The following is a 21,456-nucleotide window of genomic DNA, read 5'->3' on the forward strand; positions in this document are numbered from 1 at the left end:
TGAACCAATAATCCGCCTGGTCCAATCATTAGATGGGCCACACGTGAATTTGCAGTTTTGGGGTGGTGTACAATATATTTTACGATGTAGCACTCTTGATGGTTGGATTGGCCTGATTTTTTCTCCATATTATCCTCGTGGTGGGATGCACCTGTGGGAAAACACCACATGGGTCCACGATGCACAGCCACTTCCTCAAAAATATTAGAGGAGAGCATTTTTGTCAACCAAAACGCACATTCTGTTACTTCAAAAATCGCAACTCATTGTTTGGTAAGATAAGAACTCGTGAGGAATTTTCCAATAAAACTCTGGAGAAGAAATCAGTGAGAACGTCTTTAAAATAAGAACAACATAAATGAGAAAAAAGAAACTGTTTTCCAGAGAGTTGCTGCAGATACATGTATTATAATGGAATGATACAATCTCCTTTCTTATAACTGAAGAATTTTCCTCCTCACCACCAACAAAAATCGAGTCAATACCCGTTTCCAGGAAACATGGCCTCAAACTTCTAAAAACCATGTCACTTTCGAGCTCTGACGTATTCCCCAACTACCCTTTAACTAACATCAACTACTATCCTTCTCTACAACAAAGCTTTTACGGAAACAAAGAGGAAGGAACATACCTGACTTGGTGCAGATCAACTACTCGCACTTGATAGAGCGGTAAATGTGGCGGACAAAGAGTAGGGAGGCACGGAAACCGACGGTCCCAAGCATGAGGAAGAAACCATAGCATATGCAAGCCATGTACCCAAAGAAGAAAGACGTCTGCATGAAACCAGACATATCCGACCGAGCATGATAGTAGTAGAGGCAGTATGCATAGATAAATAAGCCAGTGGATCCTCCACAGAGAAAAGACCTGCATCAGATCAAACAGAATGATTACGTAATGGGACCTGCGAAGCATTACAGTACTAGGGGAAAACAAGCCTAAATAGGAAGCACTATAAATCACTGTGGTATTCCCGAGTTTCTAGAAGAAGATGTGGACCCATGATTGTTCAATGTTCATGCATGGGCCATCCACGGTGAGGCCATGATATTGATGGTTTAGATTGCTGAAACATGGGGACCGCTTATACAACCCGAAAGCCTGAACAGCACTGTCCAAGCTTTCAGCCCATGGATTGTACAATGCCTCAACAATAAGTTGTGCATACCAGAATGTATCTCAGTGTCAAAGTGGCCTGAGGATTTGCTCAAGACGAGCACTTGGGTTCCTGGCACTTGGTTTTTTCTTTTTCTTTTTTTCTTTTTTGGGGGTGTTAACCTTTCCTCAGCATGGCTTCCTGGCACTTGGTAACCTCTCTGCCAGTAAAAAAATCCATGGTAGGGTCTACCTGATGGGACCTCATATACTGTATTCCACTTGCACACAGCATGTGATTTAGGGATATAGGGTAGGGGTAAGGATTAGCAATTCCTCAACTTAAAAATTACAAATCCAACACCCAATACACAACAGAACAAAAATGTACTCATATTCCATGATTTGCACGCCAATCCACTTTGATGAGGTACTAAGAGATGCAATGAACTTTTGAGTGAAACTTAAAGATTTATTGAGTTTCAAGACAATACAGACAACCTCATGACTATAAGTTAGTTTTCTCCCTTTTCTAACCCATGGCTCTGAAGTAGGGTTTGGATTTTTAGACTTCATTATAAATAGAATTATAGATGTAAGATGAATATGCCAATCACCACATCATGGAATGTAATCAACAGAACACTTTGAGATATCCTACATATTTTAGTTATTTTTATCCAGTGGATGGCAAGATATTACATATTTGATCCTCAATGCAAGAATATAGATGCTTGGATGAACTCTAAGCACTTGCTTTTAAGTTGCAGTACAAACAGAACACATTCTAGACTAGTGTGGACATCTATATAATCAAATTACAAAGATGAACATTCAGGGCAGGTTTACAATAGAATAAAAGATTTAAGTCAAAATTAAGAAACGGAATGAAAACAGAAATGGGACATGATATCCAAGAAAGAGAAAACAAACAGCCATAAGTCTAAACAACTAGAGGATATGTAGTGATGTGGTCCTGATTGGTGGGAACTGACAAATACGCACAGCAGAGAACAATGGCTAGCGAAGGGCACCAAGTAGAGACGCAATATGGGCTTGGAGATGGCCCAAACGGAGAGACCCACGGGTTTTTTATTATTATTATTCAAAAACTAATGCCCAGGGCACTCTGCAGGAGCCTATTTATAAACAAGCAATAAGGCTTCTTTCCTACATAACCTTCTCTCCTCATCTGGAAATAAGAATAAGGCCTGCACTCTCCACCAATCAAACCATTTCTCTGATCCTAAGGACCAATAAGAAAAGAGATAAAAACAACTAAAAACGCTAAGAGATAAGTCATAAGAGGAAGGAAAATCGTTTCGGGAATCATCCACAAGTCAGTGCCGGTTTGAAGAGAGGAAATTTTCGGGAAGCGTACGTGGTACAGACATCTTGTGGGTGCAGAAAAACTATTTCCACATCACATAGATGAGCATGGAAAAAGTATTTCTGTGTATCAGCAGGTTTGACTTCCCGATGTGCGGACTTCCCTATAGCACTGTGACTACTAGGCACGGAAAAACCATTTCCATGTCCCAACACAATTTTTAGGAGGCCCGAAGTTACTATTTCCACAATCAAGTAATTCAATCATTCACCTTCTTCTGGGCTCGTGAGATCTTGGTCTACCTTTAGCTTGGGTCCATTAGATGCCTTGTAGGCTTGTACTAATGTGTCGGACTTTTCAGCCATCCCAACTTTATTTGACAGAGCAATGCAGACCTAGGTTGATATTGCCCATTAGCTGTCTCTTGGCCATAGATCAGCTGTGTTGGTGGGCTGCTCTCTGATTGGGCTCACAACAGAGGGTTGTAAAGTTAGGGCATTTGGCAACATGGATTTTAGGCAGTCACGAGTTGGAATCATGGTGTATGGGGCCATAAAGGCCGTTACGTAAAGGTAATGGTGGCAACCAATACATGTTACAGCGTCATAACGCCCATTATGTACCAGCCATTATAGAACCCAAAAGTAAAGGTCGTAATGGCTCCATAACAGTCCATTACGAGGCCGATACATGTTTTTCGGAGTTTTTTTTCGATTAAAAAGAAAACGGTCATAATGGCCGTTACAACCCGTATTGTAAAGGCAACGGTGGTGACTGTTACGGCCACCATTACCGTTATAAAATACCTTGGTTGGAATCCAGGATTTCAATCCAAAACATGCCATCCCCTATATCCTAGATTTCAATTTCTCAAAAGGTCCCCTTCAATTCAAGACAAAAGGTGAGATGCAAAATCCTAGATTTCCAATCCTCTATAATTACCATAGTTGCCCTATCCTCCTCTCTTTTACTGCCCCCTTGAGTCAAAATCCAAGCCACCAATCACAATTTCTGGATTCCACAAGATTGAAAATCCAGACTGCTAAACGCAACTAAAAGAATGCAAAATCCAGGTTTGAAAATCCAGGATTTGGATTCTTAAGTCAGAATCCAAATCCATGCTGCCAAACAACCCCTTAAGCGATACTTCTCGTATATTAGAAGCAACAATCCCTAAATCAACTTTTCATATATTAGAAGCAACACTGTAGAACAATCCAAAAGTCAAGAAGCGCACAATAGAGTAAGCAAAAACATCCACGCAAGATGAAACACAAACAACTGAAACAAAGCAAAGGTAAGATGATTAAACTGGAAACTGGAAGAACGTTGTTCTATGTAATAGGTATGATACTTACAAGAAGAGAACAATAATATATATAGGAAGAAAGGAAAGGCATACCTCCACCACCATTCATGGTCTTCGGCGGCAAGCTGAAAGTAAGTCAACGCCACAGTAATGAAAGCAGTGACAATTAGGAGAATGATGAAGACTATGAAGAGAATGCTGTATATGGTGTAAATCCTGTGGCCCCACACACTGGCGAATATGTAGTAAAGTTCAATGTAGATAGCGCTGAAGGGCAAAAACCCAGCCATTGCCATCTGAGGAATTGCCCCTCTGTACCAAGGTAATGGCGGAATCTCTCGAGGATACTTAGTGGTGCGACAGGGTGCTTGGAATTCGGCCTTGCTGTTCTTCCCTGCAATGCCACCCAGAACAAGCAAAGGAGATGTTACCAGTGTCCATATGAGGCCAATCACCACAATCGTGCCAAATGGCAATGCTGCAGTGGCGCTATAAGCTATAGCAACTGTGTTAAGGAAGCAGAAGGTTAGGAACAAAGGCCCGCAGAAAAGGCACCCTGTCAACAACAGATTCCGCACCTGTCAAACCAATAGAGAAAACGTGTGATTGGTTTAGAAGATGTTGGGAGAAAATGAAGATAGACCTGAAATCCTTGCAGGGAGAATGAAAGAGCATATACCCAGTTTGTTCCTTCAAGCTGGCAATAGAAGGAAGTTGCAGTATAGCCTGCGACACCTGATGTAAGAGCATATATGACCACCAGAGCAGTGAAAAGAGCTCCTCGGTTGTATGGATAGAATACCCCAACAAGCGCAAGTATGAAAATGAAAATTGTGCTGGAAGGCATTTAACGGAAACAGGGCATTAGATGAATCCACAAAAAGATAAGCAATGATATTTAAAAGTACCCAAGTCTCAAACACCCCTCTCATGTACCACTAGGTGCGACCACAAGTTCGAACAGTGTGGGGTACATTATATACATCCAGCAGGCCAATCCCATTGGGTAGACAGCCTGGCCCAATAAACATCCAGGTCCACTCATCAGGTTGGCCACAAGTGTACTTTGGATGTCAACCTTTGGCAATGTCCTAAAAAACCCATGGTTTTGAACACATGGAACATCTAGTAAGTTAACCGGCTTAATTTTTGTCCTAAAACATCGACATGGTGGGGCCGATTCATGTCCCATGTTGGCATGGGTGACAGATTGGCACTATGTGACTGGATGCAAAAAAGTGCTTGTGGGCTCACAAATGCTCATTTAATGATCTTGGACATCTTAGGGCCCATTTGGTATCCAGGAACTTAGAGATCCTCAAATTCCCAATTATCATTTGTTTGGTGTCATTCTAGTTCTTGGAACTAAAAATCCAAGCAGCAAAAGTTTCCAGAAAACATAAAAGGAACTTCAATTCCTCCTGAATAGGCGGTCCAGTAGAAAAAGATTTGAAGAGACGAGAATATTAAGAGAGAAGGAGGAGGAGAGTTTGGGAGAGATGATGTGTGTTAGGCTTGCATGCCCTAACACATAATATTTTATTATGAAAAAGCATATAGTACACTGCAGGGGAATAGGGAAGTGTGCACATGCACTTACACTAAAAGGACACACTATAAATATAATACACTAGTGTTGAAGTGATAAAGTCCCTTGATATACATTGATACACCACACTCTGACAGCTTAAGCTTTTAGAGTAAATGGTTGTTTGACATGGTATCAGAGAGGAAGGTCCTATGTTCGAATCTCGAGAGCAGCAAATATGCCTTGCTAATATATTATTCTCCCATGGGGGGTCAGGAAAATTAGGTCCGGCCCAGGGACCGGGAAATTAAGCCCGGCCTATTTATGGTGTGAGTGTCCCTCCACCTTCGTCAATATGTTCCCGTGCGGAGTTCCCACCTCGCACGTGCGGGGGGGTGTTGAAGTGATAAAGTCCCTTGATATACATTGATACACCACACTCTGACAGCTTAAGCTTTTAGAGTAAATGGTTGTTTGACAGGTCCCACCAATATGCCCCTTTACTCCATGACTTTCTTCCGTTCCCCTTCAAGTGTCATCAAGAGGATGCCAAAAAAAAAACTACAGGGGCACGAGACAAACCAGTAAATGGGAATCATATTAGCATATCAAAGGAGAGAGGAGGCCTCGGCATAAGGTCGTCGAAGCTTTTCAACCTGGCCCTTCTCACCAAGTGAAGTCATGCAAATATGGCAAAGATGAAAGGACAGCAGTTCACCACTTTGACATCAAGATATGGGCTTCGGTTCTCTGGAGGGTGGTACTGAAAAGCAGCCAACTTTTTCAAAAGAGAGCATTTCTTTTATCCCAGATTCCCAGCAATGGGTCACACATGATATTTTTGGGAGAATAGGTGGTTCGGAAATAGAGCTTTTGTCCTCCAGTTGTATAGGGTGGCTAGGGAGCGAAGTTTTCATATCCCATTGCATCAAGAGGGAAGGGGATCAATTGGTGTGTCCCACCTTAGAAGAAATCTTCTTGACAAGAAGATCAATGAATTTGTGAGTTTGATAGAAATATTTGCATAATCATGGAAGCACTGTGGCAGAAGAGAGTAGATGGGTCTGGAACCCTAGCAATTCTGGGACTTCTGCAGTTAATTCCTACACAGTCCTCCAAAATCAATCTCTGTCTCATGCCATGGATCCAGTGGTTATATTTGGAGGTAGCTGGGACGTTCATGAATCCCATAGTCTTCTAGGATATTCTGGGAGAAATTCTTCACACTGTTGGAAGTCCGGTGGGTTATGCCTCCAGTCGGAGAGATTTTTTATCAGATGTAGCATTTCAGCCAATCAGGAAGGAAGAAAAGGACTGTGTGGCATCTTGTTCTCATGGCTATTTTGTGGGTGATCTGGCTAGAAAGCAACAACGGGACTTTCGATGACAAAGCCATTTGTCCAAGTCAGGTCTTTCACAACTATGTGGCTGGTGGTGAAACAGGCTAGGGCCAATAGTGCTTGTAAAGGAACTCCAGAGGAAATTTTTCAAGGTAGCTGGGGGATCTCCCCCCCCCCTAAATTATTGTATTAATCAGAGAATCTCTCATCATCCTGTTTGCATCTTTTTCCACCTCGTTTCTCAATTCAAAAAATAAAAATAAGTTTCCCTTCAAAAAAATCCACTTGAATAGGTGTTACAGTTGCAGGAACTTTGAGGGCTCCTCCCTCCCCATATGATTTTAATCCATGAAATACTTAGGCAATATTCATACAACTCATCAGGTGAAACCAACCATGAACGGTCTATAGCTAAAAATCACACTTCTCACGCAATACTACTACAACCAAAGGCAGCTGTCACGTGATGGATGATGATCTCAATCATGATTGGACCTTCTCTACAGTCAATATGGATCATCCAATTCCCTAGCCATTGCTTGGATAATTAGGAGCATCCAGTCAAAGTGAGTGTCTAGAGAGAAATGGACAGCCAAAGGTGGGAGCACATGATGATGGTCTAAATAAATGATTTGGCCATTCTATTATAATGGATCATCCACTTCCCCAGTCATTGATCGGATGATCATGATCATCAGGCTAAAGTGATTTTTGAGAGAAAAGGCAATCAAAGGTGGGACCAACGTGATGGATGACCTAGACCAATGATCTAAAGTATTGAATATGGATTGTCCATTTCCTAGCCATTGGCTAGACAGTTAGGATCATCAAAGCAAAGTGATCTTCTCAGATGTTTTAGAGGTATGGGTAATCAAAGCTAGAACCCACACGATGGATGGTCCATACTCCATATTGACGATTGGATCCTTTCTAGTATATTCAATATGGACCATCTGTTTTCTTAGCCATTAATTGAATTACCATATCATCTTATCAAAGTAATTTTCGAAAGAGAACGGAAACCAAACACATGGTGAATAATCTAGATCTATAATTAGACCTTTTCTACTGTAATCAATATGCCTTGTCCATTTCTCTAGCCAATGAATGGATGGTTACTATTATCTGATTAAAGTAATCTTTGAGAGAGACATGGGAAATCAAAGGTGACGCGCATGGTGGACAGTCTAGATCAATGATAAAATGTATTCTAGTATGATGAATATGGACAGTCAATTTCCCAGGCCTTTAATTGGATGAGGGTAACTCAATCACACTGAGTTTGAGAGGGATGGCTGTCAAAGACAGGACACACATGATGCACAATCCAAATTGATGATCGCATCTTTTGTAGTACAAACAATATCGATTGTGCGTTTTTCTAGCTATTGGATGGATGGTTAGGATCATCCAACCAAAGTGATTTTGAGAGAGCTGGACAAGGAAAGGGAATCCCCACATGGACTGTCCAGATCAATGATTGGGCTTTCCTTGTATAATTAATAAGCCCTCCATTTTCAAGGTCACCCGATGAGCAAAATAACCTGATTTTTAGGCAGAAAATTTAATCAAGGTGGTCCATCGTCCACTGCATAGAAACCTCGGGATTTGTACATATAATACATAGCACATGCCAAATTCTAGATTCCAGGAATCATGTTTGACCAAACAGTGGAATTCTAGATTCCAAACTGTGATTCCTGATCTATGACTTCCTGGAAGTCATAAATTCAAATTCAAAGATTCAAACAATTTCAGGATGCTAGCATTCTGCATACAAACAGGCCCTTAGAGAATCTATGAGTAGACGGTAGCTTGATACTTTCACAATGATGAAATCAAACAAAACAAGCTTGACAAGAGACACTTACAGGGCGAACAGCTGAGTGCCAGAACCAAGGGCAGCAGCAAACAAAGACTTGAACTTCGGGTACCTGAAGACATCACCGTGAATGTACTTCCATCCAGTCTCTTCTTGATCTTCAGCTGACTCCTCGTCATGGGCATACCTTTGACACGTAAGAATTACGTCAAACAAAGCACAAGTCAGTCCAGCAATATGAGGCTTGAACAGACAAGCAAAAGCAGGACTGTGGATTAGTAATGTCTCTTACTTAACAAAATCATTCTTAAGCACCCGCATTAGAATCGTGGCGAGGAATCCTGTCAGGAGGAGAACTGTAACACACGAGTTTATTATCGAGAACCAATGGATCTCCAAGTGATGCGGCAGTGAAGAAGATTTTGAGTACTTTTCCATCCTTTTCTCAAAAGGAGTATCAGTTTCTTTCCATTTCACTGTGTACATGAATTCCGCTTCGACTTCCTTGTCCTCAGTGACATCCACCAAGGCATTCGGATCAGTCCGGACATTAATCTCAATAACACGATCCTTGTTGAAAAGAATGTCAAAATGAATATGCTTGTAAAGATAATATTTGTACTCGCTGGGGTCAGCTTTCCCTTCCTTATCGATCTTCCCAAGAAATCCCCAGATTGGCAAATCATCATAGTACATCTGGAAGTAGTAGTCCTTGGCGACTGCTTTCCGAAATTGGGCAACTTCTTTTGCTGACAGCTTTTTTTTACAAATACCTTCAGAATCTTTATCAATAAGGAAATCAAGTTTGTAGGGAGCAACGACCAGACGATCTCCATTCAGGACTTCCCCAAGAGCTTCTTTTTTCTCCGTCACATGATCTGAAATTTTATTTCAGTTGAGATAACAGAAATCAGCTTTAAAAGGAATGCATGAAAAGGAGGCAAAAACACTGATGTGAGCATATGTGAGATGCGAACCTGGTGTACAAAAGGGAAGATCGAAATAACGATACGTCTCACTGAAGTCAAAAAGAAAAAATTATACATGTCAACAACAAGAAACCTCATGGTTATTTGATCAAGCAATCTAAAAGTTCAAATTTCTAGCATTTCATCGATTATGTAGCATGGTCAAATCAACATCAAACTGAACCTGATGTTCCATCTATCAAACTGAAAATCCCCAAAACTTCATTAACTAGATTCCATTTAATCATGTTCTAATCACAGAGAGACAGGGGGGGAAAAGAATGCAGGATGCCCATCAAGATATCATGTAGTTTAACCAAGTCGTCCCTAGATAAATGTGTAGGACCACCATACATCTACACATACAAACATGATTATCAAAGTGATCAGTTCATGCATATTAACAAAACGAGTCATCCCTAGATAAGTGTATTGGACCACCTTCTCGTTATCTTACTACAGCTGCTGATAATATTGAGAAGGCAGACAATCATTGGTGGGTCTGGAATCATTGTTTTAGACCATCCCCATCTTTCTAGACTCTCTACTTGTTGAAAGGAAATAATTTGGATTCCAAAATTTCCATCCCTTCATTTTTTTTTTTTCAATAACATTGTTCAGATTGTTGGCTCTCTGAGGCCAAAACTTTACCGTTCCCTTCGATTTTGTTACATGCATTTGATATTATTCACACCAACATACGGGGAACTCCTATCTTTGCATAGAAACTTCTATTTTTTTTTTCTTTTTCTTTTTTTTTTTTTTTGTGCATGATTGGTCAATATTTACTTTGGTTCATTGCCTTAAACATAGGATAGATGCATTTTCTGTTTTCCGGAATTTCTATACTCATGTTGAGACTCAATTTGGCACAAAAATTGTGGTTCTACATAGCAACTCAGGGGGAGAATTGTGTCAGTGTTTTTCAGCCCTCTCTTCTTGAACATGGGATAGTGCATCAGAGATCTTGTTCCTATATACTTCAACACAATGGAATTGCAAAGTGGAAGCATGGACATCTGTTAGATATTGGATGTGCTCTCACATTTCATTCTCATGCCCCAACCCCCAAGTGATATTGAGTAGAAGCAATTCCCATGGCTACATATTTGATTAATTACATGCTTACTCCTAATTTAGATGATTGTAGTCTATTCAGTAAGGCATGTTTGGATTCATGGAATCCAAGTGATATTGGGTAGAAGCAATTCCCGTTTATAGTTGTATTGTGGTCCTTTTCATTTTCTTTTGTTTTTCGTTTCTGTTTCGTTTAGTTTTCTTAGTTTGCTTTGGTGGTTTTGTTGGTGGCTATTTGGCTTTCTCCGCTGTTCTCATCTTCTGATTTTGGGTTGCCCCAGCTCCCTTCAATATATTTGCGTTCTTCAACAAAAAAAAAAAAAAAAACATACAAAAGGTCACAACAATGGAAAAACCTCTTTCCATTTCCCTGGATTTTCCATGGTTCTCCACAAATCCAAACATGCCCTAAATCTCCATCCTATTCCCATCTCCAGGTACTTGGATGTACATGCTTTGTTATGATTCCATCTCATTTCAGAAGCGATTGTCTCCCTGCTCTCTCCGCTGCACTTTCTGGGTTATGAGGACTCACGAAAGGACATCCTTGTTATCATCCAGTTGCTAAACATCTTTATGTATCTCTTGAAATGTTGCCTTTCTTGAGAATATTCCTTGGGTCAGTCCCTTGGTTATTTTGTGCCTATTACCCAAGATATTTCTGCTCTTCAATCCTTTTCCTAATGTTGAAGAAACTCTTAAGGTGTATTTTGGAGGATTTTTTTTTTTAAGTGATGATAACAAATTTATTAGAAAAAGAGCCAAAAGGCTAAAAATACAAAGAGAGACAAAAACAGAAAAAGAATAGAATTTACAACTTGAACCAACACACCAGCACTAAAATATTAGTTGCATGCACCCATTCTATAACATTTTGCCTAGCACTTTTGAGAACTACTAGAGGACCGCACCTACGATTTTTAAAGCATGAGCTATTTCTTTCCAGCCAAATACTCCACAGCCTGGCTAATAAACATAAGAACCAAACTCGTTTCCCGACCTTACTCTTGCCCCCTCCATGACAAGCCAAAAGGAGTTCATCAATTGAACTTGGGAAAACCCATTGGGTTCTGAACAGGGATAGAAAACCACTCAAAATCGAAAATGTGAAAGGACAGTGAATGAATGAATGGTCGATGGACTCCGCATTACTGTAGCATGACAAGCACACATTTGGAAGTATCATTTTGGAGGATCTCCGGGGTGTGGAAATAAACAAGGTATCCAGACTTATGCCCCTTACAATATGGGCCTTAACAATTGTTGCAGCCCTTGGAACGGCTGCTACAATATGAGCCATTATGGCAATTACAGCCCTATAAATTTCAAATAATAATAATAACAATAATAATCTAAAGGAAGAAAATGAATCAGCCCGTATCAGACCATTACAGCCCTCTAAGGGGCCCTTTTTTTTAATCAGAATGGCCATTGCATCCCTGTATCACATAACAGTTCCCACAATTACCATTATAGCTGTTTCATAACCGTTTTTTAATACCATGGATATAAGTATGTCGGGATAACGAAAGTGCTTCACAATCAAGGAAGGTCTCTTGATGGGGAAAGATGGATCTGGAACTCAAGCAAATCTAGGGTATTCACTATGAGCTCCTTCCACTTAGCGCTCCTTGAACGGCATTTGCCGCAGAAAGATCCTATCTGGCAGGACATCCTAGGGTGGTGGCTTTTTAGTTGGTTAATTGAAAGAAATATGATTCAACAATTTTAAGGAAAAGGGAAATGATTCTTCCTAATAGATGCATTATATGCTTATAAGATGAGGAAAATGTGGACCATCTTTTTCTGCAGTGCACTTCTCCAGGAAAGTTTGGGAGAGTTTATTTTCACTAGTAGAAGTTAACTGGCTCATGCCTTGTCAGCTTGGGGATCTTTTTACCATGTGGCATTTTGCTTGGAAAGGAAGAAAGAAGAGGAAGATATGGCAGATGGTTCTTGTCCACCATTTGGACAATTTGGTTGGAACGTAACAACAGGACTTTCAACAACAAGGTCCTAGGAGTCCGAGCCAAAGTCAAGGTTTTCACAAGGCAAATTGGTTTATGATTTTTTTTTTAAAGATGACAAAATTTTATTAAAAAGCACTAAAGCGAAAAGAATACAAGCCCCAAGGGAAACAAAAACTAGAAAATAAGCGCAGCCTAAGCCGCCTTGACTTATCCATGCCCCACTCTAAAACAAGGCGTTTGACCCTTTCAATGATCACATTCTCCCCTTCAGATATGTTGCGAAAACAACATTCATTCCTCGACCCCCAATTAACCCAGAAAACTGCCATGAGGAGAAGCCTCTAGATAGGTTTACGAGCATTACCACCACCTCCACCATGCCAAGCCCACAACAAATCTTCTACCGACCTAGGCATAACCAATGTTTTAAATATCAACGACATCAGCCGGTACGTCCCACGATATATCCCACCTGTGCGATACGAAATGCATAGGTAGTGCCGATATATCCCACCTATTCGATCCGGTGAGCATATTCGATTTTTTATCCCTTTTCTTCTTTTTTTGCTTTAAATCATGTTAAATCAATGTCAAATGGTTACAAATCTATGATTATTCATGTTTTCTATGAAAAATCATGGATTTGGAGCTTCGATTTCGAGATTTGGGAGAGATGGGGCAAGTTGCAAAAAAATTGGGAAAAATCAAAATTTCTCTCAAATCGGTTGCAATCTTTGTATCCAAACACAAAATCAAACATGTAACCTAATCTAGTGATTTTTCTTTTGCTTTTGAATGTATTGATTGTGTTTCCATACATGTCTTCTTACGTCTATAAATTATATGAATAGACTTTAAATATACTTGCATCAGTTCAGTTGGACAATGCATGTATTAGGACCCCATATAAAGGAAACTCCTATTATGTGCACTTCTTTTGTAATGTTTTTATTTCTGAGTGTGTATTAATGTCTTTTTCAACAATCCTTGAAGTTTCCTTGAAAAATTCAACCAATTTCCCAATGTTCTTATGTTTCCAACAACAATGATACATTATGCGATACAACCGATATATCTCATGCAATATCCGATATGTATCCATATCCCAAGGGTGCGATACATTATGCGATAATGATATTTAAAACATTGGGCATAACCCAATCCGGACATAAAATGCTCCCAAACTCTAGAGACAAAATGGCAGTGGATGAAAAGATGATCAATTATCTCCTTTTTGCACATGCACATAAGGCAAATATTGGGCAAAATGAGCACTATTCTTTGAAGATTATCAACCGTCAGGATTCTCTTCCATCCCACCAACCAAACAAAAGCCACTATCCTAGGAGGTGCACCATAGAACCACTGATGGAAAGGGTGATTCGGACTCACAAAAGGAGACGTCCGAGAGATGGAGTCGTAGAGACCTTTGACTGAGAAAGCCCTCAATTTGCTTCCAACCCAAACAATACTATCTTCCTGGAGAGAATCTGGCTTTACTGAGTTAAGAAGCTCCAAGAGAGCAATAAACTCATCAAATTTGACGTCCAACATATTTCAACGGCAACGAGGGGACCATACAACCTTGTCCCCTTCTCCAGTGTAGCAATCTACCACGCTAACATACTTGTTTGGAGCGAGCCTAGCAATTCTGGGGAACAAGTTCTAAAGCACCTGGGAGCCGCACCAAACATCCACCCAGAATCTTATCCTAGATCTTGTACCAACATTGAAGGCGATGCCACGTCTCACAAAATATTGCGTAGTGATGATCGCTTTCTAGGCTCCTGAAGCTCTGTGAAAGCATGAAGCTTTGACAAACCATCGTCCCTCCTAAACCCCATAATTGGCGGCTAGCAGACTTCTCCACTGGCTTCCCTCTTCGACACTGAATCTCCGAATCCACTTCCCAGAAGAGTCGAGTTCATAAAATGTAAGGGTTTTATCCCTACCACAGAGATCATCTTATTGAACATTTGCCCCAAGCATCTCCGATTTAGACGCATGAATTTTCAAGCCTGAGACCGCTTCAAAGCATACAAGGATCTTTCTCAAATTCCTGACATATGCATCATTCGCCTCACAAAATAAATGAGTATCGTCCGCATATTGAAGATGGGAGGTGGAGACTTGAAGATTTGGGATCTGAAATCCATAAAACAGACCATTTTCCTTGCCCCTCTTTAGCATCATGCTTAAGGCCTCAGCCACCACAACCAAAAAAAAAAAAAAAAGGAGACGAGAAAGGGTCTCCCTACCTGAGGCCCCTGGAAGCTCTGAAAATTTTAAGAGATCCATTCACCAAAATGCCCCCCCCCCCCCGAGCTTTGGATCGGCCACATGGTGTGCCCCACTTGAGCTTTAAATCGGCCACATTTTTTGGCCCGTGCACACAGGTGGAGAAAACTGATTGATGGAGTAGATTTGTCACATCATCTTTGTAGGGCCCATCGTATTTTTGAAAAAAATAATAAATAATAAAAAACAAAAAGTGACATGTGTCAACACGTCACCACAACACTCCCTGATTTTCTCTCTTCCCTTCTTCGCTGCACCAACGCCCGCACCATCGAACTTGGTTTCCAATCGTTCATCCCAGTGGACCTCTAAGCCAAATCAACACCATCCATCAAAACAAGAGGTTTGTAAAACCCCAGCCGTTATAGCCCTTTGACCTGAAACCTTTGGTGCTACCCACCTTGATCATCTATTCAGAATTATTTTTGAGCTCCTACCCTATCTCAACGCTACGAACCTAATGGATGGCTTAGATTCCACATCAACCACCTCAGTGGACCCCACCTATCACCACGTCACTTCCCATTCTACACGCTATTACAACGTCCACATTGGCCGAAAATCTCGGCGCTTCCATTCTCCTTCCATAACTCATTTTCCACCCACGATTCATGTATAACCACTCCCAACCATCGCAATTGTCCATAAACTTCATCTAGTGATCCTCCTTGCATCACCACATTCCCTTGTTTCAAACTAATCAGGAAGCAAGAAATCTCCATGAATTCCTGTGTCCTTGGCGTGCAAGAACCATTTCCTTCCAAGTTCGAACCCACCAAGTAGACTGACTTGGAACTTCGATTTTCTCTGATCTTAAGCACCGTGCAGCCCATCTAGACCATCCAGAACTATCAGATCAAAAGAAGAGCAATCGGAACCAAATCCACCATTATTGCACCATCATCTTCACAATCGAGAACCCACCTCTTGCAGAATGCATAAACCACCTGTTTAGATTGGAAGTCATCCTGTATGGCCCACTTGAACTCCTCCTGATGACCAGACCAATCAGATCAATGCAATGTTTTAAGATAACTTACCCCGAGTGCAACTCTGTTTCCGCACAACTCGTCACCACTTTTCCTTACGCACCTAGGACACCCGGATCAAGTCATCGTCAAGCTAGCTTCTGTTCTATCGCATCCAGGCTATAGTCGAAGTCTGATCAGTTCCTCACACCATCTTCAGCTCAGTCATATTCCTTTTAATCAGACTGTTCATGGACATCTTGCATTGAGACTGTTACTTCATAGCATTCTTGCATCTTCTTTATGTGTTGGTTACTCTTCTTGCACCAACGTAGCTTGACTCACTGAGTTAACTCAATGAGTCTATTTTCAAATTCTTTAAAAAATAAAAAAAAAAAAAAAAAAAGGAAACTCTGTAGGTTTCCATAGTGACCTTTTGTTTGAATCACGCACCAGATCTCTCTCTCTCATCAGATCTGCTTTGGGTTGATTGATAGCTAGTCTGGTTGTGTTCAACAAATCGAATCAAGCCAATAGAATCTGGACAGCCCAAAGTTTAGGCATAGAGAAATCCAGAGCCTTCATCAAATTCTAGAAATCTTAACATGTAAGTGATCTGTCCCGATTGAAAACCCTACGCTCATATCAAGTACTAACTTTAGATTTCCTCTTCGTATGTAATGCTATGAATTATTGTGCCCTAAATTGCAATGTATGTGCTACTATTCCAAGTAATACTTGTGGTATTCTAAATTACTTGGTATGTGTTACTGTTTCAAGTCATACTTGAAATTGTATTCTCCTTCTAATTATACTTTGTGAAGTTATTTGATTATCGTTGGGTGTTCATTTGATTATTCGTTACGCTAAGTATATTTGATTATTGCTATGAGATGTAGATTTCTTTCATTTGAGTATTTGTTATGTTAAGCTTGTTTGATTATTTATTAGAAGATGTAGAGTTCTTTCATTTGATTATTTGTTACATTTAGTTTATTTGATTATTGTTATGAGTTGTAGATTGATTTCATTTTATTATCATTACGTGTTTAGATTGAATTTATTTCATTATTATTAAGTGTTGTAAGAATGGATTCAAGTTACTGGTGCTATACCCTAAAAGGATCATGAATGTATAATATGAGTGCTCTACCCTGAAAGGATCATGAATGTGTCATGGGTGCTCTGCCCTGAAAGGATCACATTAATTGACGGGTTCCCTGCCCTCGCAAAGTCCAAAAAGCATCAGAAGTTATTTTGTTTATTTTATTTGGCTTCATTATCGTAATTGCAATTATTATTATGGAAATGCTAATGCTCTCCTATATTTAAGACTGTAGATGCGTAAATAAAGCCTAGGTACACATACGCATGGCCCACGGTCCCCAATAGGTATGGGACTATTCGGGATTAGGAGTCTCACATCCTGGAATCGCTCCGCGTGCTAGGCATGGGACTAACGTGGGTTGTGACCCTTGGTGCGAGGCCCCTACCAGCCCGCGATACCATGCACTACGACTCGAACATTTCATTTTATATTCATTTTATTGAGTTATACCTGATGCCAACGTAGGATTTCCAATTTGGGAACGATGTGACTCTACGAGTCGTCGCGCTCACACCGCCTTAGATTGTTTTGCAAGTACAGAGTTGGAGTAGTGCAAGCGATAGACCATTTATCAATTTTATTTCTGTTATTAGAATTAATTGTAGTTGGATTTTATTTTGGGTTCATTAGGATAGTTTCATTTTGTAATCATTGTAATGGATTACTAGTGAGTTTTTTTATAACACTTTCCTTTTTTCTTTTTTAAGGAAAAAAAAAAATTTATGACTTATGAAATGATTTGCGATTCGATACAATTCGACCCCTAATACAATTTCACAATATGATAAAGATTTTGACAACACAGCTTATAACTTCCATAATTATTTGTTTTCTATATAAATGAATGGCCGGTCAACTATGGAGAAAGTGCTCTTGTACTAAAGAAGATTGATGGAGGAGTAATCGGTCAGAAGACCCCATCCTCAACATTGAGAAGAAGTGGATAATATTTATCATGAAGATAATGAATAGACTGGCATCTTAGAAGTTAACAAAGCCCTTGTTCATGCACTACAAAATGAGACTAAGATTGCAAATTTAGAAGAGAAGGGGGAGCATAATGGCTAAGAGCAGTAGTATCCACTTAGCATGGACTTTTTTTCAGAAAGATAACTGGAACATTATTAAAACAAACGGAAAACAGCGACACGGAGGGGATGCCGAGGAAGCAACACAAATTAAGCAAGATAATCCAAATTAAATCCCTTTGAAGGGACAGCCCCAGCGCATTCTATAGTCAGTCCTCTAGCCCGAATCGAAGTACCAGCCACAAACCGACTGACATTATTGAAACACCGATTGTTTCTCTCGTCCCAAAAGGCCCACCAAATACCAAGCAAAGCCATTCTCCAAATGGGATTCTTCGAATTCCTGAAACTCACCCCATGCCAAGCATAAAGAAAATGGTCCACCAACATCGGGGGTCAACCTCATCAAATGGAAACGACCAATCAAATCTGACCAAACAGAGCTAACAAACGGGCAATGTAGGAAGAGATGATCCACTGATTCTTCATTGTGCATACACAGGTTGCATATATTTGGGATGATCATGCCTCTTTTCCAAAGATTGTCAATGTTGAGGACTTATTTTTTGTCCAAAATGACACACTTTTTTCATGGTTGGAAGACGGGGGGAAGGGAGGTGACAGTTTTCAATAGTAAGGATCAACAAGTAGAGGTTGTTGACTAGTGGTCATCATCAAATTCATAAAAGCTGTCAGACCATTGTTCAAGATGTTGAGGAAGGTAGCAATGCTACTCAGTCCAACGACCATTGGATTAGTGGATCTAGCGATGGGGGCGATTGTGCAGGTGGTGATGAGAAAGATGTACCCAGAACTTACCCTTACCCCATGATGACACCATACAGTGCAGCAATCAATATCATAGATCTGGATGATACAGATATATCATATATGCCATTGATGATGAGGACACTCAGCCAAGTCAACCCGGCAGCGGTGGTGATCAAGATTATGTTAATGGTGGCAGCAGCAGTGGTCAAAGGACAGGCTTAAGGTGATCAGGTTGGTTATCTGATGCAATATCCATATTCACACTTGTACTGGCACATCACTGACCCACATTATTTGCAACCACAGCTGCAAAGACCCAAGTTACCCGTATTTGACAAATTCAATTATTTATCTGGCTATCCTCCTCACTATTATCAGTGTGTGTGTGTGTGGACAACCACACAATAACAACCCTGACAATGACGATTTTCAGCCCCTTGAGCATCCATGAGGTACTGACTATTTGACAATCCTCACATTAGTGGTAGGGGTGGAATTCTTTGGAATACAGTGGCTTGATGGTTTCAGCATTTTATAATTTTTATGGCATCACAAGTTCACAACAAATTATGCAGCTAAAATTAGAGCTCTTCTCAATTGTCAATGATGTTGTATGAGGCTGGCTACAAAAGATTAATTCTTGAAAGTAATCCTAAATTCTTGTTTATTTGTGATATAAAGATTATGGTACTCCTTGGGGCTTAAGGTATTGATGGCCGCACATTGGAGAGCATTAACTTAAAATGAATATTCAACTTCATCGCAATTACAAAGAATATAATACCGTTGCTGACTCTCTGGCAAATCAGGCTGGCGCACTGGCTCCAGATGATTTGCTCCTTTCTTCAGGATTTTCCTGTGTTTCCATGATTTTTCTGTCTTCCGATGAACTTGGATTCCATATTTTCAAATTCAATGATGGTTCTTCTGCTTGGTTCTTTTTTTCTAGTGTATGGAATTGACTTCTTCTTCTTCTTCTTTTTTCTTTTTTTGATGAGGTAAGGTTTATGCACCCCCTGCCCTCCCCCGAGGATGTTGTACCTTATTTCTTATTCAATAAAGTTATAGGTGATATGCTCCCACCTTTCAGTATGTCAGGTAGACCCTGTATCATTTTGTTTCTGGGTCCAGACAATGCACCCTCCTACACCCCCTCAAACTTACAGACTCCTCAATCATATAATAGACTTTTGCTTGGTGTGGAGCATTGGTTTCCATCTTTTAACCATTCATTCAAAGGCCACTGATCAGATTGCCATGGTTGGCCAAACCGGGCAGAATGGGCACTGTGATCCCTCCATGGCAAATGGAGGCTCAGATCATCATGTCATTGCATTACATGTTGTGTAAAAGTGGGTACCATCTTTGACATGGAACCAAATTAAAAACAAATAAATGCAATTACAATGTTTTACCAGAACGACGGACAGTTGTCCTCTAACACCAAGGATCCATTGCCAACTAGTCAACAAATCCAACAATGTTAACATTCATAAATTTCTACCCAAAAAAAGGGAGTTACCATTTATAAAAGTAACAAAATTAAAATAAATACATGATACTCAGGCAGACTTGGTGGGTCACATACATGCACCAACCACCGCACGTGGAATAAATGTACCTCAATCCAAACCATCTAAATCGTGGGACCCACGCTGTAAACACATAGACCCAAAACCACGCTGATCCAACAATGTTAACATTTCCTAAATGATTTCAATACCACTTGCCGCTTTTATTTTTAACAGTCCATTTGAGCACCATAGATCTGATAATTACATTCGCCCCACCGACGTGGATTTTAGATTGTGCCTGTCCATGGCAGGGACCATGATTTGGACGGTTGAACGAGCATAAGTACATTCCTGTGAAGATCCTATGGATGAATGCATAGGAATACAACTTAATCCCCAAAGCTCATGTGATTCCTCAAAAATCCCACCCACCAAATCAAATGAATTGAGCTAAAAAATAGAACAGAACAGATCCAACAAAAGCAATCTGATTTATTACTAGAAAACCCTAGAATTCAAATCAGCTCAAGAAAACCCTAGAGAGGAAGAAAGGGAGGGTTAGGGAGAGAGGAATTACCTGGGATTGTGAAAGGGGCCCACCTTGTTGGCATAGAGCGGGACATGATCTTTGGCTTTGTACCTGTGATCTGAGCCGTCCGATTTCACTCCGATCCCACAGCAGAGGATGACAATCCCGACGGCAAGGAATGGGATTTTCGCCATTCTCTCTCTCTCTCTCTCTCTCTCTGAGTTTGAGAGAAGGATCTGCTGCGACTTTGTAACATGCAAAACGCTTCGTGGGAGAAATGCCCAACGAGCTCGTTCGAGTGTACTCGCCTCACAATAGGAAATGAATCACGCACGTGAGAGATATTATCCGTTCATCAGGTGATCTCCACGGTTTATCAGGTGATCCCCACGGTTTATTAGCCATATCTACTAAAATAAGACCGATATGGTGATCAATTTGGCCACGTGTACGCAGAATTAGAATGTTGGAAGATTCTCCCAACCGTTCCTTTAAAGTGCGGTCCACCGAATGGTCATACAAGAATTCTTTGGACACGTGGCATCTCCAAATTGAGGATCATACGATCAGCGGCTAAAATCTCGCACATGGTTGCTTATTTCCCACGTTTGAGGATGCGAAATTGGGTGAAGTTATGGCTTGAGCAGCTTCAATGAACGCGGTTTGGCTAGTTACGCTGCCACCAGACGGTGGCTAGTGTTCGGTGCTGTGTGGACCCCACCATGATGTATTCGTTTTATCCACGCCGTCCATACATTCTGAAAGATAATTTTAAGACTTGATACCAAAAATTAGGTA

At 40.5% G+C, this 21,456-nt stretch overlaps 1 protein-coding gene across 1 annotated transcript; it reads right to left on the reverse strand.

Annotated features, from left to right (window-relative positions):
• Window positions 1–359: 359 nt before the first annotated feature.
• Window positions 360–20,906, reverse strand: LOC131251621 (transmembrane 9 superfamily member 3-like). The gene is made up of 7 exons (XM_058252457.1): window positions 20,707–20,906; window positions 9,405–9,445; window positions 8,720–9,305; window positions 8,477–8,614; window positions 4,417–4,573; window positions 3,831–4,315; window positions 360–870 (listed from the first exon to the last, which is right to left on the reverse strand). The coding sequence occupies exons 1-7, from the start codon at window positions 20,850–20,852 to the stop codon at window positions 651–653; spliced, it is 1,773 nt and encodes a 590-aa protein (XP_058108440.1). The 5' UTR covers window positions 20,853–20,906; the 3' UTR covers window positions 360–650.
• Window positions 20,907–21,456: the final 550 nt, after the last annotated feature.

Source organism: Magnolia sinica, chromosome 7 (assembly GCF_029962835.1).
Source record: "Magnolia sinica isolate HGM2019 chromosome 7, MsV1, whole genome shotgun sequence".
NCBI lineage: Eukaryota > Viridiplantae > Streptophyta > Magnoliopsida > Magnoliales > Magnoliaceae > Magnolia > Magnolia sinica.

Excerpts from the sequence above, each read along its gene's own strand:
- LOC131251621 (XM_058252457.1), bottom strand. The coding sequence starts at position 20,852 with ATGGCGAAAATCCCATTCCTTGCCGTCGGGATTGTCATCCTCTGCTGT. Across the intron at positions 4,574-8,476 it reads GGCACTCAGCTGTTCGCCCT|CACAATTTTCATTTTCATAC; the intron begins GTAAGTGTCTCT and ends AATGCCTTCCAG. Across the intron at positions 871-3,830 it reads GACCATGAATGGTGGTGGAG|GTCTTTTCTCTGTGGAGGAT; the intron begins GTATGCCTTTCC and ends GATCTGATGCAG.